The 17,734-nt window shown below is 46.2% G+C and overlaps 1 protein-coding gene across 3 annotated transcripts; it reads left to right on the forward strand.

Moving 5' to 3' along the window:
- The first annotated feature begins 8,139 nt into the window (after positions 1-8,139).
- TAC3 (tachykinin precursor 3) lies at positions 8,140-14,689 on the forward strand. 3 transcript variants are annotated; one of them, XR_004032284.1, is made up of 9 exons: positions 8,171-8,313; positions 8,898-9,016; positions 11,028-11,121; positions 11,309-11,338; positions 11,822-11,875; positions 11,960-12,076; positions 12,245-12,319; positions 12,406-12,564; positions 14,400-14,686. XR_004032284.1 is itself a non-coding variant. In XM_003252783.2 (7 exons), exons 2-6 carry the CDS (start codon positions 8,903-8,905, stop codon positions 12,316-12,318), a joined length of 366 nt encoding a protein of 121 aa, XP_003252831.1. In that variant the 5' UTR covers positions 8,140-8,313; positions 8,898-8,902; the 3' UTR covers position 12,319; positions 14,400-14,689. The 3 variants fall into 3 exon arrangements, 2 of the variants coding, with proteins under 2 accessions (XP_003252831.1, XP_030678261.1); XM_003252783.2 differs by lacking the exons at positions 11,960-12,076; positions 12,406-12,564 and having other exon boundaries at positions 8,140-8,313; positions 14,400-14,689; XM_030822401.1 differs by lacking the exons at positions 11,960-12,076; positions 12,406-12,564; positions 14,400-14,686 and adding an exon at positions 12,867-12,939.
- The last annotated feature ends 3,045 nt before the right edge of the window (positions 14,690-17,734 follow it).

Here is a 17,734-nt window from a genome sequence, read left to right on the forward strand (position 1 = left end):
GTCAAACATTATAAAGTGAGGGATACAGTAGCAAACAAAACAGACAAAAATTCTTGCCATCATGACACTTATATTCCTGGGTGGGAGTGGTAATAGAAAGACAATAAGTAAAATACTTAGCATAGTGGATGTAATAAGTTCATGAAGGGAAAAATAGAAGTGAGGTATATGGAGTTTTGGGGTAGTGATAATTTTAAATAGGGTGATTGGGGAAGGCTTTGTTGCACAGATTGTTTTTGTAGTAAATATGAGCTAAAGATACAGTTATCTCCCAATCTCAAGATGTGGAAGAGTAGAAGGTCCCAAATCTTCAAGTCTCTTGGAGAGGGGGGCCACCCATTCCCTCTGGGACAGTTAACTGTTCCCTCACAGGTCAAAGTTTATGCCAGTGCAGTAAAAAGAGTGGGAGACCTGGGGTGAGACAAACCTGGATTTGAGGCTGTTCTTCACTGATTAGTAGCCATACATACTGGAGCAAGTGACTGAACCTTCTGGGCCTGTTTTCTCACCTGGAAAATCGGAATATTTCCTACTTACATGGTCATGGTGATGAAAACCAGTTGGACTGCTCCACGCCAAAGCACCCTGCAAACATTCAAACCCTGCATCCATTACAAATACTGGGCTGACGGATGGCTCTGGCTTTGCTTTTGCATCTCCGCTGTCTCATTCAGCAGCAGCATCTGGCTCTGGCGCTCGGCTCTGATCCTGGTTCTGACTCTCCCCTGGAGCTCTCTCCCTTGGGTGAGAAATAAGCAGATAATCTCCCTCATCTGTGTGGGGTGTGAACAAGAGGCTTGAAAGGTCAGAGAAGAAGATGCCTGAACTGCAGGGAGACAGATTAGAATGGAGAAAATGTAACTCTGAGGAAAAAGGGAAGCAATTAAGAGATCAAGGCCGGGGGCGGTGGCTCATGCCTGTAATCCCAACACTGGGAGGCTGAGGCGGGCGGATCATGAGGTCAGGAGTTCGAGACCAGTCTGGCCAACATAGTGAAACCCCGTCTCTACTAAAAATACAAAAAAATTAGCCAGGTATGGTGGTGTGCACCTGTAATCCCAGCTACTTGGGAGGCTGAGGCAGAAGAACTGCGTGAACCCGGGAGGCAGAGGTTGCAGTGAGCCGAGATCGAATCATTGCACTCCAACCTGGGCAACAGTGTGAGACTCTGTCTCCAAAAAAAAAAAAAGAGATCAAGGCCGGGGAGGGGGTAGGGGTGGTGCAGCTATCGAGTTCTGTTCATCCTCTCTGAGATTACATCAGGAGGTGTAAAAGAACTCTAGAAGGATGCAGCTAAGTCCAGCTGATTCAGGGGTCAAGAAGGATTGAGGTGGGGGAGGCATCGTGACCACTGGTGAGGAGTGGAGGGAGGCAGACACTGGAGCTTTCTTTGCCCAACAGCAGGGGAGGGGTGTGACACTCACGAGGACCAATGTAATGGGGCAGCTCCCTCTAGGAGGGGGACAGGAGAGGACTGGAGGGGATGCTAAACTCACCTTCTAACCCTCAGGGGTCTGAGCCTGATTGTCCTGGGTGGGGAGGGGCGCCTGCCTGAAACTGTTTTAGCCCAGGAGTCAAGCCTGAAGGTTACAGGGCAAGGAACTGGTGGATGAACAAGGTGGGGAAAGAGGCCCAGGGTCCACATCTACTAAGCTGGACTCAGGCATGGGAATTGGTGTTGTGAGGGCCAAGACACTTGGCCTCCTAAAAGTTTGCTGAAAATCACTGACATGAGACTAATTGATTCATAGGAGAAAAGGTAGATAAATTTATTTAATATGTATATATGAGCACCTTTAGAATGAAGACCCAAAGATACAGGGGAAATTGCCAGTTATTTATTTATTTTTTTTGGAGATGAAGTCTCGCTGTGGCTCCCACGCTGGAGTGCAGTGGCACGATCTCGGCTCACTGCAACCTCCACTTGCTGGGTTCAAGCAATTCTCCTGCCTCATCCTCCTGAGTAGCTGCGACTACAGGCACGCACCACCATGCCCGGCTAATTTTTTGTATTTTTTAATAGAGACAGGGTTTCACCATGCTGGCCAGGCTGGTCTCAAACTCCTGACCTTGTGATCCGCCCGCCTCGGCCTCCCAAAGTGCTGGGATTATAGGCGTGAGCCACCGCACCCAGCCTGAAATTGCCAGTTTTTATGTTTTACAAAGTATGGACAGCTATGTAGAAATATGACTGGACAGAAGGGCATGCTCTAATGTTAAGACTGAGTGGGGAAACCCAGCAAGGCCTGTTGAGATTCCTCCTGGCCTCTCTCATTCCTTCCTTCTGGGTATGGGGCAGGACCCTCTCTGGAATAGGGAGATCTTAGGACCTAAGTCAAATAAGGTAGGTCAGATAATTTTTTATGGCCAGTTTTTACATAGAGTAATTTTAGGTTTTATGGCTGGCTTTGGGGAAAAGAAGTTCTGATTTTTATAGCTGGCCTTGGGGGAGAATGGGACCCAGCGACAGGAGGACAGGAGAGGGTCAGAGAAAAACTCTGCTTCTGAGGCTGCTACTGAGGTCTTCATTTTAGGGTATTGTCTTCTGAGCCCTAGCATTCCTCGGTGTGAAAAATTTTAAAGAAATTTTATAGTCCAGAAATTGAGTTGGTGAATTGTCTTATAAGCCATGGAACTAGTCTCTTAGTCCTGAGAATAGGCCAGTCTAGTTAAATAGTTATTAGTTGTGTCTAATTTTAGGCAGTGTGTTGCAGATGGGCTTCCACCAAAGCCAGGCCTCTATATGATATGAGTAATCAGTTATTTAATAAGAGGCATTTTTGTCTCAATAAATAAATAAATAAAAATATACGAATAAATGAATGTATGTTTCTTATCAGACTACGTCTGTTCTATCATTAATTCCAAAAGGGAGGAGGGTGTGGTTCCCCCTTCCCATCATGGCCTGACCTAGTTTTCAGGTTAATTTTAGAACACCCTTGGCTGTGAGGAGTGGTCCATTCAGATGGTTAGGGAGTCTTAGAATTTTACTTTTGGTTTACAAAGTCATGTGAAATAAGCAGACATTTGAGTTAAAGTTTTTATTTTTTAATAAAATATTTGATTTAAGCACTTTTTTAACTGAATTAATTAGAGCTCTTTTATATATTTTGATAATGGAACATTACATACACAGGCAAATATAAATATGTAGACACATAAACAGAAGTAGAGCTTATAGATTTATACTTTTTTTTTTTTTATGAGACAGTTTCTCCTTCTGTCACCTAGGCCGGAGTGCAGTGGTGCCATCACAGCTCACTGCAGCCTCGACCTCCAGGGCTCAAGCAATCCTTCCACCTGACTGACTAGCTGGGACTACAGGCGCGTGCCACCATGCCTGGCTAATTCATGTATTTTTTGTAGATATGGGGGGTTTTACCATCTTGTCCAGCTGGTCTTGAACTCCTGGGCTCAAGCAATTTTCCCAACTTGACCTACCAAAGTGTTGGAATTACAGGCGTGAGGCACTACACCAGACCAGATTTTTTATGTTAGTTTCTAGGTAGTTTTCCCCAATTTCAGACTATCAATTTTTAAATTATCTGTTTTATGTCTTAATTATTAACTAGGCAACTCTAAACTTGTATCTCTAAGACATGACTTTTAGGTGAAATAAGGTAGAAAATGTATATTTCAAAGGCATGGAATTTAGATCTAAATAAAGGTAAAGTTATCTAAATTTTAAGCTGTTGCCTTTTCTATTCTAAAAGGTTTTGGAGGTTTGGGTGTAGAGAGGGAGATGCCCTTACAAATGGAGTTTTTGTTGTTGTTGTTTTTGTTTTGAGACAGAGTCTTGCTCTGTCACCCAGAGTCTTGCTCTGTCGCCCAGGCTGGAGTGCAGTGGCACGGTCTCTGCTCACTGCCACCTCCGCCTCCCGGGTTCAAGTGATTCTCCTGCCTCAACCTCCTGAGTAGTGGGGATTACAGCTGTGTGCCACCACGCCCAGCTAATTTTTGTATTTTTAGTAGAGACTGGGTTTCACCATGCTGGCCAGGCTGATCTCGAACTCCCAACCTCAGGTGATCCACTCGCCGTGGCCTCCCAAAGTGCTGGGATAACAGGCATGAGCCACTGCCCGGCCTTTTCTGAGTTTTTTTAAGGAGTCTGAGTCGTTAGAAGCCTTTTCTAGATTTTTTAAAAATGTGGTATTGAAGATGGCAAAGAGGAAGGAGGAATAGGGTGGAGTAAAAGTAAATGGGAGAATAGTTTTTAAGAAAGGAAGTGAATAGAGACATCAAACACATTTAAAAAAAAAGATTTCAGTCTACTGAACAAAATTTTTTAAAATAAGATTTAAAGAGAAAACACAGGAAGGTTTTAAAAATATACACATAGCTTGAAAATTAGCTTTTAATTAAGCTGACTTCTAACCATGGAGCTCTTTAACAAAAATTCTTTTAAATTTCTCTCTCTCTCTCCTTTAAAACTTTTAGTAGAGATGATGGGGTTTCGCCCTGTTACCCAGGCTGGTCTCAAGTCCGGGCAACTTCTGGGCTAAAGCGATCTGCCTGTCTTGGCCTCCCAAGTGATAGGATTACAGGTGTGAGCCACTGCGCCTCACCTTAACTCTCGTTACCAGATTTTAGTTGGGACAAATGCTGATATTTTAAAAGTCACATAAATATTAAGCCAAAAAGGACTGATTTCTGATTAGGAAGGAAACCCTAAGCCACGGCGGGAATTTTAATTATTAAACTGTAAAATAGAGCAGCCTTCATTGTTAATTTTGTATGGAATCCAAAATGGCAGTTTGAGTGTAATTGTTTTAGGTCAGGTTTTTGTGCTTTAATTTAATCAAGACAATTTTTAAGGATAGCTATGACACTATTATGTATCCTTTTAATTTGATCTTTCTATCAATTCTTTAGAACAAGTGATTTTTTTAAATTTAGGAATTTTAGTCTAAAGGATTTATCTTTTGGCCATTGACAATTAGAATTTTTAATGGGGTATTTAATTCCAATAGCGACTTAATCCAAAGGTTTCTTTATGTCAAAGAAAACAGAAGCCCAGGAGGGATGAGACCTTGTAAGACAAACTCCCCTAGGAGCTTGGAATGTTTGAAAAGACATGTGTTGAGCTCCCAATCTTTTCATACTGGCTGTGATAGTACCTGAAAAATCACGTCCTTTGGATGGTGGAGACCAAGCGGGAATATCCCCATCTAGTCACGTCATGCTCTCAAGGACATAAGACAAGAGGGAAACCTCTCACCCTGTTTTTATTTCAGGGACTGGCAGCAAAGTTTATCATAACAGAAGTCAGCATAACCAGAACCACAAAACTGACCAGTTTGCAGGGCCGGCTCAAACAGTGGGTTGCAGGCCTGTTCTACCCTAGGGTACCCCTCCTTATGACAGAACACCAAAAGACAAAGACAAAAACAAAGGAAAATGGCAACAACAACAAAAAAGCTATTTCTGAAAGGAAAACAGCAACAACAACAAAAAAAGCTATTTCTGAAAGGAATGGGGTCAAACAATATGAATACTTATACCACAAAGTACTAAAAAATATATCAGACTCACTATACCAAGGTTAGTCACACACAAAACCTGTTCTCTCATTAATCTTACATTTGGAAAGGAAAAGGGAAACAATGATTTTTACTGTCCACTCATCCAGAGTCCACAGAGGGAGAGACGAAAACTGGAAAACTGGGAGTCTGGCAGGAAATTCTCACTCTTCTGCTGGCTTGTCAGGTTCCTGTATTTCCTTCTCTGTGGCTTCCAGAAAAGCACAATAGCTTTGGTGGTCTTATTTGTGATGCCAAACGGTGGTCTTGGCCCCCTAAAGTTTCAGTGAAAATCACTGACATGAAGCAGATTAATAGGGAAAAAGGCATACAAATTTATTTAATATGAATGGGAGCCTTTAGAAAGAAGCCTTGAAGCTACAGGGGAAATTGTCTATTTTTATGTTTAGGTTTAACAAAGTATGGACAGCTGTGTAGAAATAAGACTGGACAGAAAGGGCATGATCTAATGTTAACAGACTTGAGTGGGGCCACCCAGCAAGGCCTGTCTGTTGAGATTCCTCCTGGCCGCTTTCATTCCTTCCTTCTGGGTGTGGGGCAGGACCCTCTCTGGAATGGAGGTTTTATGACCTAAGTCAAATAATGTAGGTCAGATAATTTTTTTTTTTTTTTTTTTTTTTTTGAGATGGAGTCTCTCTGTCAACAGGCTGGAGTGCAGTGGCGTGATCTCGGCTCACTGCAACCTCCGCCTCCTGGGTTCAAGCCATTCTCCTGCCTTAGCCTCCTGAGTAGCTGGGATTACAGGTGTGTGCCACCATGCCCAGCTAATTTTTGTATTTTTAGTAGAGACGGGGTTTCACCTTGTTGGTCAGGCTGGTCTCAAATTCCTGACCTTGTGATCCACCTGCCTCGGCCTCCCAAAGTGCTGGGATTACAGGCGTGAGCCACTGTGCCCGGCCTTTTTTTTTTTTTTTTTTAGAAAGTTGTATTTTGGGCTTTTTAACTAGCTTGTTTTTTAATTAGATTATTGGCTTTAGGGTGGAGCCCTTTAATAAATAGGGGGAAGAAAACATAGTTTTTAGGGCCTCATATTTAAATGTGTAAAGCAGGCATAGCTGGAAGGCAGAATACAGATCCCCCCTAATCAAGGATCCCATTTTTATATTGAATCCTAGGCCCCCCAAAAGAGGGAAACGTCATGGGACGAGATGTGTGGCATTTTTATCGAGTGCCCCACTGTAAAGATGCTCCCCCAAGGCTGCCAGCCCAGTGCCGATTAGCCCACTCTGTGCGTAGCCTTTTTTTTTTTTTTTTTTTTGAGGTGGAGTCTTGCAGTGTTGCCCAGGCTGGAGTGCAATGGAGTGATCTCGGCTCACTGCAATCTCTGCCTCACGGGTTCAAGCAATTCTCCTGCCTCAGCCTCCTGAGTAGCTGGGATTACAGGCACCTGCCACCATGCTCGGCTAATTTTTTGTATTTTTAGTAGAGATGGGGTTTCAACATGTTGGCCAGGCTGGTCTCGAACTTCTGACCCCCAGTGATCAGCCCACCTCGGCCTCCCAAAGTGCTGGGATTACAGGTGTGAGCCACTGCGCCTGGCGTGCTTAGCCTATTTTTAATGAGAGTTTCATCCTCAATGGTGAGTGCTTTCATTGTCTTTAGGTGCCCAAATCATGTTTTTAAAAATTTAAATGCACAAAGAAATAAGTAGCCTTGTATAGTGTTAATAATTTGTGGTGAATAACTGTCATAAGTCATCTCTAAAACTGTATTTTTTATCTAGTTATTATATATGACTAGCTGTATGTCTAGTTTTTAAAATAATACAAAGTAATTTATTTTTGGCATCCTCAAAAACCAAAGAGATTAGGTAATGTAGTGTAGAAGAGAGCAGAGCTTTAGACCTGAGAAGAATCTGCCCATGACTCGAAACTCCACAACGAAAGTAGGAGACCCCAAAAAAGGGGTGAGTGTCATCTTTTCTGAATTTTTTTTTTTTTAGATGGAGTCTTGCTCTGTCACCAGGCTGGAGTGCAGTGGTGCAATCTCGGCTCAGCCTCCCGAGTAGCTAGGATTACAGGCACGTGCCACCATGCCCAGCTAATTTTTGTATTTTTAGTAGAGACAGCATTTCACCATGTTAGCCAGGATGGTCTCGATCTATTGACCTCGTGATCCGCCCACCTCGGCCTCCCAAAGTGCTGGGATTACAGGCGTGAGCCACTGCACTTGGCCAGTCAGATAATTTTTTTGGCCAGTTTTTACATAGAGTGATTTTAGGTTTTATGGCTGGCTTTGGGGCAGAGGGGTTCTGGTTTTTATAGCTGGTCTTGGGGGAGAATAGAACTGAGTGACAAGAGGACAGGAGAGGGTCAGAGAAAAACTTCTGCTTCTGAGGCTGCTATTGAGGCCTTCATTTTGGGGTATTGTCCTTTAAGCCCCAGCGGTGTCGAACTGTACACAAACCATACACAGCAGCCAGCTCGGGTGCTGTTAGGAAATGGGCTCACTGCTGGGTCTGTGGGGTATGTGTGTGTTTGGGTGTGTGGCTGCTGTCTGCATCCTCCTCCCCCCTACAGCCTCCCCGCCTCCCCTCCAGCCACCCTGGGATTGGTGACTCTCAGCCCCTCCCCTCAGCTCCCCTAGACCCTCCCAGAGCCTTTATCAGGGAGCTGGGACTGAGTGACTGCAGCCTTCCTAGATCCCCTCCACTCGATTTCTCTCTTTGCAGCAGCACCGGCAGCACCAGTGTGTGAGGGGAGCAGGCAGCGCTCCCAGCCAGTTCCTTGATCCTGCCAGACCACCCAGCCCCCGGCACAGAGCTGCTCCACAGGTAGGCGAGCAGGAGAATGCTGGATGGACCGGAGCTGGCACCAGGGGACAGGAGCCAGCGTCAGGAGGGAATAAAGCAGATGGCAGCCTCTGATAGGGGAGCAGGGGACTGGGAAGGTGAGCACAAAGCACCTGTAGGGCCTAGAGCTGGTTAGTGTTTGGAGCCTGTGGCTGCAGACTCATTCTTTCATACCAGAAAGTTTTTGCCTAAGTCTTGGGATTATCTAGTACTGGAAAATAGCATCCAGGATCCCTCCTCCAGCTGACTAAGGAAACAGACCAGTCCATGTCCTATAAATCTATCATCTTCCTTGGGAGCTAGAGTCCCCCTGGCACCACTATAGCATTGCACATCCCCTGGGGAGATATCTGATGGGGAAGCAGGGATACTAAGCCCAAGGGTTGTACCCCCTTCTCAGAAATACTTTCCACCCTCTCTCCAGACCAGGGCTTGGACAGTGGAGTTGGGGGCTGGGGAAGCAGGGTCAAGCCAAGCTGCTGGTAATGAATGTCTCTTGTGTCTTCACCCATGCTGTATCTTCCTCTTCTCTCCTTTACCTGAGTCCTGTCCCTTTGCTCTCCCAGGCACCATGAGGATCATGCTGCTATTCACAGCCATCCTGGCCTTCAGCCTAGCTCAGAGCTTTGGGGCTGTCTGTAAGGAGCCACAGGAGGAGGTGGTTCCTGGCGGGGGCCGCAGCAAGGTAAGTCTCCCCTGGCAGAGTACTGGGGACATCACGGGAACTTGGGACCCTGCCTGTCTGGACAGCTGTAGTGAGGAAACTGGGGTGGGTGGGTTGTCCATCAGAGGGCATTTTGCCTCCCTTTGGATTTCTTTGTTTCTCTGGTCCTTTCACGTTCCCACTGTCTCCAGGTGTGTTTGTGTCTCGGTATCTCTGCATGTCTTTGACACCTTGTACATAAAAGGTGCCCTACAAATATGTTGTTTGGTGGGTTGATCGATGGGAGACTTGGTGATTGGATGGTACTGTGAGGGGTGAGCTAGGGTGATCTAAGGCTCTCTATGGTCTACCTCAGGTCCCTTTGCAAGGGACAGATCTCTTCTATTTCCTGGATGGTATGAAACAGTCAGAATTTCTTTCCCAAATGGTCATTTGTGTGCTATTTTACCTATCAGTTATGTGTATTGTTTTATTTTCAAAATGCAAATAAATTCCCTTATCTTTTTCTCATCCACCCCCAGTAACCTCAGGTGCTTCGAAGATCCCAACCCCTTCCTTCTTCTCTTTTCTCCCTTGCCTGCCCCATCCTCTGCTTAGTCAGGATGGGAAAACAACAACAGCAAAAAAACCAGGTTGAGCCTTGATTTCCACAGTTCCTTTACGAAACAGAATAGGAATTGTCAGGGTAGGGGCACAGGGGGAGGATAGGGAGGAAGTCTTTTCAAGGGTTTGAAATGACAGCAATTACATCAGTACAAATGCTTTTAAGATGATTACGGGTGGGACTTATTACAAATTCAGCGTGTGAAGTTTAACTGCCTCTTCAGCTCAAATCTGTTTAGCATCTCATTACAGGAGGTGGGCAGAGTATTCAACAATTTGGGAAAAGTGGCTGCCTGAATGCCATATGCTGGGCCAAGGGAGATATCACCAGGGCAGCCTTGCAGGTGGCAGCAGTTGTGCCATATCCAAAAGGCCAGAACCGTTAAAAAAAAACACCCAGGGGAGTGCCAAGTATGGGCTGGACACCGTTTGGAGCCACGAAATTCCAGCCCAGGATAGTTAGAGTATCTGGGTTCTTCTGAGACAAACTTGTTTCAAGACCCTGGCCAATGAGATATCCCCTCTGCCCCTCTTGGTCAATGAATGAGAGGGATTGCCATCCTACCCCTTCTCCCTGAGAGTCTGTGAGGATGAGGGAAATTGGGGCAGGAAGAGGGTAGTACATAGGTGTGCCTAGGCAACTGGGTTGGTATGTGTGGGGGTGCGTTCTTTGTAAATGCACTTCTGTGTGTGCACAACAGCCAAAGGATGCCCGGGTTCTGGAAAGAGAGGCACTGCCGAGACTTGAGATTTGAGGTGAAAATCTCCAGCCATGATCATTGTTATTGTCTCTCTGCAGCTGCAATTAACTGGCTGTGTGGTGTGTGCCCACCACCCTGCTGTACCCAAGTTGCTAAAAAAAAAAAAAAAATCACAGGGACAATCAAGAGCCCGTGCTGGGCAACAGCTCTAGAACTTGGGGTTCAGTTGTGGAGAGAAGAAGACGTGCCTTCTGAGCATGTTGCCTTCCTGGAATTCTAGACCTAGGGCCGAAAAGGGAGAGGGAGAGAAAACTAGAGGCAGAAAGCTATGGAGAATAGAGAAAGACATGGTGGAAAACAGGGAGAGAAACATCCGTGGACATCGTGCAGAGTGGGGGAATCACAGGTGCAGATGTGTGCCTCCAACCTCACCACGCGTGTGAATCACCTGGGGGGGCTGCTTAAAATGCAGATTCTGTCTCAGGAGGTCCGGGGTAGGAACAAGAGTCTGCATTTCTAACAGGCTCTGTGTAGTGCTGGTGTTGCTGTTGGTCCACAGGTCACTCCTGGAGCACCTACTTCTCGTCCAGTGTGAACCAGAGGAAACTCTGAAAGAAATAGGGTGTTGGATTCAGGATGGGCTCAGGAAGAGGCTGTTTCTTGTGGGAAAAGGATGAGTGGATCCAGGGGGGAGCCTCCTGCCTCAGCCCTCTTTGTTTCTTCCCTAGAGGGATCCGGATCTCTACCAGCTGCTCCAGAGACTCTTCAAAAGCCACTCATCTCTGGAGGGATTGCTCAAAGCCCTGAGCCAGGCTAGCACAGGTAGGAGGCAGCCCTAGGAGAGAGGGGAATGAGGGGCAGGATTCTGAAGATAAGAGGCCTGGGAGATCCTTTTAGATGGGAGGGAGATGGGGGATAGCTTAGTGAATCGATGAGGGTTGTGATCTGAACCCCCCTCATCACTTTCCAACTTCACTCCCCATTTAGACATTTGTTCTTGGTTTCACAGATCCTAAGGAATCAACATCTCCCGAGAAACGTGAGTAGCCTCTTCTCCCTCCCTATCTCTTGCCACTTGCCCAGAGCTCTGTGGGGCATTGGGCCCAGGGGCCAGTTTGTCCAGCCCCTTCTCACCTGGTACAAACAATATGCCAGCTCCCACTGCCCAGCCAACCTTTCCTGAAAGGGAGAAGCCATCCGGAACTAGGAGGAAGCTGGTGTGAGGGGCGTGGTGGGCTCTCCCTCTGCTGGCTGGTCCTTGGAAAACCAGGGGATCTCTTCATGGCCCTGAAGATTCCAAGTCAGGCACCTGCTAGAGCAGAAAATTCTTGAAATGTGGAGGAAGGAAAGGTGGGCAGAGAGAGTGGGTTTAGGGGAGGCACTTGCTAACTGCGAGGAGTCATGCTTTGACAAGAAAAAGGAACAGAGACCAAAAACCCAGTCTCAGAAGTGTTGACCCATGTCTGGGGAGATGCATCACTTTCTCACCATCACTGCTGACAATGTTGGCCCTTTTCTGCAGGTGACATGCATGACTTCTTTGTGGGACTTATGGGCAAGAGGAGCGTCCAGCCAGGTAGGAGTGTGCGCGGGTACAGTGGAAGGGCTTAGGGTACTGGCAGAATATGATAGAAGTCATGTGCCTCATATTTGTCACCAGAGGGAAAGACAGGACCTTTCTTACCTTCAGTGAGGGTTCCTTGACCCCTTCATCCCAATCAGCTTGGATCCACAGGAAAGCTTTCCCTGGGAACAGAGGAGCAGAGACCGTTATAATGTAGTCCTGCTGCAGCTGGGAGGAAGGACAGGGAGACTCTGCTTCCTCCCCAGTCTCCCAACTCTGTCTTTGAACACTGCCCTTCATAGCCAGCCCTTTGCTGTTGGATCAGGGTGTAGTTCACGTTCAGAAAGACCCCTCTTACTTACACTGTTCGCTTTACCCTAGACTCTCTTACTGATGTCAATCAAGAGAACGTCCCCAGCTTTGGCATCCTCAAGTATCCCCCGAGAGCAGAATGAGGTAAGGATTGTTCATTAGAGAGGGGAGAGGGGACTGGGGAGGGGGCTGTGGGGGTTGCCAGCTGTGCATTTCCTCCCATGCTACAGGTATTAAAGCTCATAGATTTGCCCTGAAATATACTGCCGGTGCCTAGCACACTGTCAGTCAAACACAAAGACACTTAGAGGCACATGTGTTTGTACACATCCTCCCGTCTTTCATCTCTTTCCTCTGGATCATGGACCGCAGCTGACTATTGAGCAGGAGTGAGTGTTGGGAGATGAGGAGAGAGGGGCTTCCCCGATGGGCAACTTCTGTTGTTTGGACTTCATTCTTTTCTGATCTATGCAAAAAGATGGAGAAATTATTATCTGATAATTACAAATACCACAACCAATTCACAGGCAAGCATTTGCCTCCCAGGCAGGCTGAGCCTTTCGGATCACTCAGAATCCTGGGTTAATGGGTCCAGAGAGTAGTCATACACAAGGATGATTCAGGCAGAAATGCAAGGAACTCTGAAATCTAATGGGGATTAGCAGGAAACCATATCTGAATCTCTCTTTAGCATAATGAATAAGAACATGGCCTGAATGTGAATCCTGGATCTGCCACTCTACCTGTATCTTTTTGGCCAAGGTACATACCCTCCTGTGCTTCAGTTTCCTCATCAAAAAATGAAAGTGATAATAGTATCTCGCAGGGTTGTGGTTTTGAGGATTGAGTATAGGTAAAGTGTTCAGAACAGTGCTGGGTGCACAGTGCTGTGTGCCAATTTTATGATAATTGTCCCAGTTTGGGAGGTATGGGGGATGTCCTAATGTTTCCGCTGACTGGCTCTGTCTGGACCCCAGGCCTGAGTGGGCTGACAGATTCCTCATTTGGTATGCGAGTGTGAGAGTCCCCCAGGGAAGTGTCTAGTCAAAACACGAAACTTCTGCCTTGACACTGTCTTCCCACACACAGCAAGAGCAGCTCCACCAATGGCTTTCTTTTCACTAGTTTCCAAAGAAGTGGGGTGGAGGGAGTGAAAAGGAGAGGGAGAGGGATTGGGAAGGCTCATAATCATGGAGAGCCTCCTGCCTTCCTCCCTGTGTCCCTGTTACCCATACTCATTGGTTTCAAGGTGGTACGCCCAAGACCCAAGGAGCTGGTGCTTGATGATGCTGCCTGTGCATGAATTCCTGGGACCAGAGACTGGGTCTGGCCCCCCATTTAGTGTTGGGTGAGAGGGCACAAAGAGCTATAATAACTGTAACTTGCTGATTACATGGTAGTTACTGTATCATTTTGCGCTCATTAGATGGTTATTTCAGTCCTGCCGACGGCCAGATAATTATACGAGCAGCTATATCTGGATGACATACTCTCCTCCAGCGTTATGCACTGGCCATAAAGATAATTACAGTGCAATTTTGCTATAGTATTTTATACAAATGGCAAAAACAAGTGCATTGTGGAAATCTACTTTTAATGCTTGTTTGTGCATCCAGGCTCTTTCAGAGGGACCCATAATTGCAGCCTTCATAATCTTACCACTGAGGGAGCATTCCCAACCTGTTAGGTGTCAGGCAGAATAGGACATAAGGTTTCTGGGAGCTGGCATTTAAAGATTAGATGAAATGGATCAACACAGATCATTGTGTCATCTGATTTCATTCATGTGAAACTGTAAGTAATCCCTGGGCCTGTGCTTCCTCTGGGAGGTTTCTGGGAAGAGGAGGAACTGGATAAGGCAGGGGGAGCATTCATAGTAGGGCACCTTGGACACGGCTGTGTGTATGTCTGGCTCATGGGGGTGCTAGGATGGCATGAACTTGGTTCCTACATCTTTGGTCTGCATGGGTCCCACTGACCATGCACACAGGTGTGTAGAGTCATGTAAATATGGCAGCTGGGAAGGTGCAAGTACCTGCGGCTAGGAGAGTTCCATCCTCAAGCCCAAAGCCTGGAGGGCAGGCTGAGGGTCAAGACTCATGTTCTTTCCTCTTTCACAGATGCCTCTCCCCTTCTCTCCTGCTGCCCCAGCAGGTTTTCAGTGGGAGTTTTTTACAGGACATAAGATGTGATTTCATTGTGTTGTTTTTTTTTTTGTCCTCAGTACTCCACTTCCGGACTCCTGCACTGCATCAGGAAGACCTCTTTCCCTGTCCCAATCCCCAGGTGCGCACGCTCCTGTTACCCTTTCTCTTCCCCGTTCTTGTAACATTCTTGTGCTTTGACTCCTTCTCCATCTTTTCTACCTGACCCTGGTGTGGAAACTGCATAGTGAATATCCCCAATCCCAATGGGCATTGACTGTAGAATCTCCTAGAGTTCCTGTAGTGTCCTACATTAAAAATATAATGTCTCTCTCTACTCCTCAACAATAAAGGATTTTTTGCATATGAATGATGTGATGTGTGTGTTTACTTGTTTGGTTAGTGGGTTTTTCTGTTCCTTGACTCCTCCAGGTCCATGGCAAATACACACATACTTATGATACACACACTTCATATTTAAATGTAAATAACTTTACATATCTTTTTGTATATATCTATTTCCTGAACAGTGCCTAACACAGTGCTTTGCACGATGAGTATCAGATTTATTTAGTGATTAAAATAAATACATGAATTTGGCAGATAGTTTCTAACACACAAAGATTTTCACAGACCAGTTTTAGATAAAGAAAAAACAGGCCGGGCCCGGTGGCTCACGCCTGTAATCCCAGCACTTTGGGAGGCCGAGGCGGGTGGATCACGAGCTCAGGAGGTCGAGACCAGCCTGACCAACACGGTGAAACCCCAGCTCTACTAAAAATACAAAAATTAGCCGGGCATGGTGGCACATGCCTGTAATTCCAGCTACTTGGGAGGCTGAGGCAGGAGAATCGTTTGAACCCAGGAGGCGGAGGTTGCAGTGAGCCGAGATCACGCCACTGCACTCCAGCCTGGGCAACAAGAGCAAAAAACTCTGTCTCAAAAAAAACAAAACAAAACAAAACAAAAAAGAAAAAAAGAAAAAGAAACAGAAAAAATATATTCAGAGTGACTTGTATTACTAGGATGGGCCTGACAGATATCCATTCCTGAATCTGACCCTACTTAATTAGAGAAGGAGGTGGGGATCAAGGCTGTGCCGAGACCCAGCCACAGAGGAGGATGAATCTATGAGCCTATACAATTCTTCTGTCTCCAAATGTTGAGCCTGGGTTCTGTGACAGATCCTGGGGATGAAATGATGACTCATACACAGAGTTTACAGTTTAGCAGGGCTGTGGACAAGCAAACAGAACTTGATCCAGCTAGGATGAGATGTGGACAGGGAAGTTACTACCGAGGCCAAGAAAGAGAGGAGCAGATATCTTTACCGTTAACTGGCTGCCTTAGTTATTATAAAGGGAAAACATTTATCTCCGACTCCTCTCTAACGTGCCTGTTACCAGCCCCTGCAGCTCTGACTCAACAGTCCCCAGAATGTGTAAGGCACTTACATGTGGTATGCATGGGTATGGATGTCTTTTATTAATCTGTGATGTCAACTATCACCTGTCATCCCAAGGGGGCTTCTGCACCCTAATGGAACAGCCAGTGAAATCCTCAGGCTCCTTATCTTAGCTTGGTACAGGGGCCTTGGTTATGCCCCTGAATTGCACTGATAAAACATCAACACATAGATTTCCCAAGGCAGTGTAAGAACAGGGCCACAGAGCCAGAGGCCACTTCCTGCAGTCCTTTCATTCTAGTGAAAGTTCTATCTTCCTACAGCCCGACTTGGGGCCACTTTGAAATGACAGCTGTATAGTGGGGGGTGGGGAAAGGAGGGAATACTCACCCTAGTATTACTTATGTCAGCTCTATAGCCAGAGGTCATAGAATGCCCCCCACTCCAGAGCCTAGACCCTTTTTCCAGTGAGTCATCTCTTTGACTTTTCAAAATTATCTATCTATAGGGCTTAAAACTGGGGACACTTTTGCAGAGTCTAGGGGCTTTCTTTGGGTCATGAAAGCTACAAGAGTTGGTTCTGCTCAGACTTGGTGGGAGTTAGGCTTATAGGCTGAGATGAGACAATTGCTTTGCAAGTAGGAACGTTAAGTGCAGAAAGATTGCTCTCTAGTGGGACTGACAAAAATTGCAGGGGACTCCAGAAAAAAATGAAGACAAATGTTAAGTTAGATTCCTGTGTTTGCACTTGAAGAATGTGTGAAGGGATCCTGACCCTCCCTTTCCTGCTGTAAAATGGTTGATGCCTAAAGAGATCTGGTCCACAAGACCTTGACTAAATTCCTGGCCCTTTCTTCTCCATTTAACTTTGTATATGTTTGTTATTGTGACTATATGGTGATTTACTTTAAAAAGACTTCAATGTAAGTGGTATATACTTTCACCTGCGTCTTTTGGATGATTTGTTTTCATGTGAAGTTTAATGGGGTCAACCCTCCAGAGATGGCTGGGGCAGTTGGTTAGAAAGACTGAACAGGCCCAGGCCCTTGCAAGCCCAGCAGCCCTCTGTCTCCAGAGTCATGCTGGAGGTCTGGACCTGCTGGCTGTGTGATATTCCACTTTAGGGAGACTCAGTCACCTTGCACAACTGTGAGAGCTGGGCCTGCCATTGAAACACTGTGTGAACCTCTAAGTGACCCTTTCACTAGATGGTAAAGTGAGATGCCTCATCCCCAAACTATAAGAACAGCCGTATGGCTGTTTTTGTATCTCCTGGCTAACAAATGTTACATGTTTGGCAGCATTTGGTATAGTGCTTGCTTTCAGTATAGTCTACCACCAGTTAATGAGGTTGTGGAAAGGAGGACACACAATCTCCCAAATTCATCAAGAGAATGGACAATTGCTGAATGGCCAAACTGGCTTAGATCTGTTGGCAACATTCAGTGTGTCCCTTCCTTTCCATTTATCCATCAAGGAATTACTGAATCCTACCATGCGCCTGTCCTGGGAGTTTGTCCTTGGCTGCAAGCTATTTTCAGGCAATGACTGGGATGGGATGGGAGACAGGATGAAACTGAAGGGTCTTGGAGCCTAAGAGCTTCCTCTGTACTGAGGGAAGGAGGGTGACATGACCAAGACTTCTAATGTCTTTGGTGGTGGTGGGTGGGGCAGGCAGTGTAGGTGGTTTTGGTTTGATGACAATTCTTGGGTAGGAGCATTTGAAAAGATGATTTGGGAGAGGGGTGGGGAGGAAGAGTGATCGAGTTCTACACAGAGTTGGGGAGGGCAGGCTTCAGGAAACAGGCCTGGGGTGCCAAAGAACAGTGAGATCCGGTGACTTTCTTCATTTGGCCACCTAGGTGGAAGGAAGGACAGCAGTGGATTATCAGAAGGGTCCAGTAGTTGCGGTCTAGCCCTCAAGTGCTCCTTCATTCATTCAAGCAGGCTTAATGTATTAAGCACTTATTGTGCCAGGAAGTGTGGTAAGAGGCAGTGTGGACATGCGGC

The sequence above is a fragment of the Nomascus leucogenys genome, chromosome 11 (genome assembly GCF_006542625.1).
Source record: "Nomascus leucogenys isolate Asia chromosome 11, Asia_NLE_v1, whole genome shotgun sequence".
Taxonomy (NCBI): Eukaryota; Metazoa; Chordata; class Mammalia; order Primates; family Hylobatidae; genus Nomascus; species Nomascus leucogenys.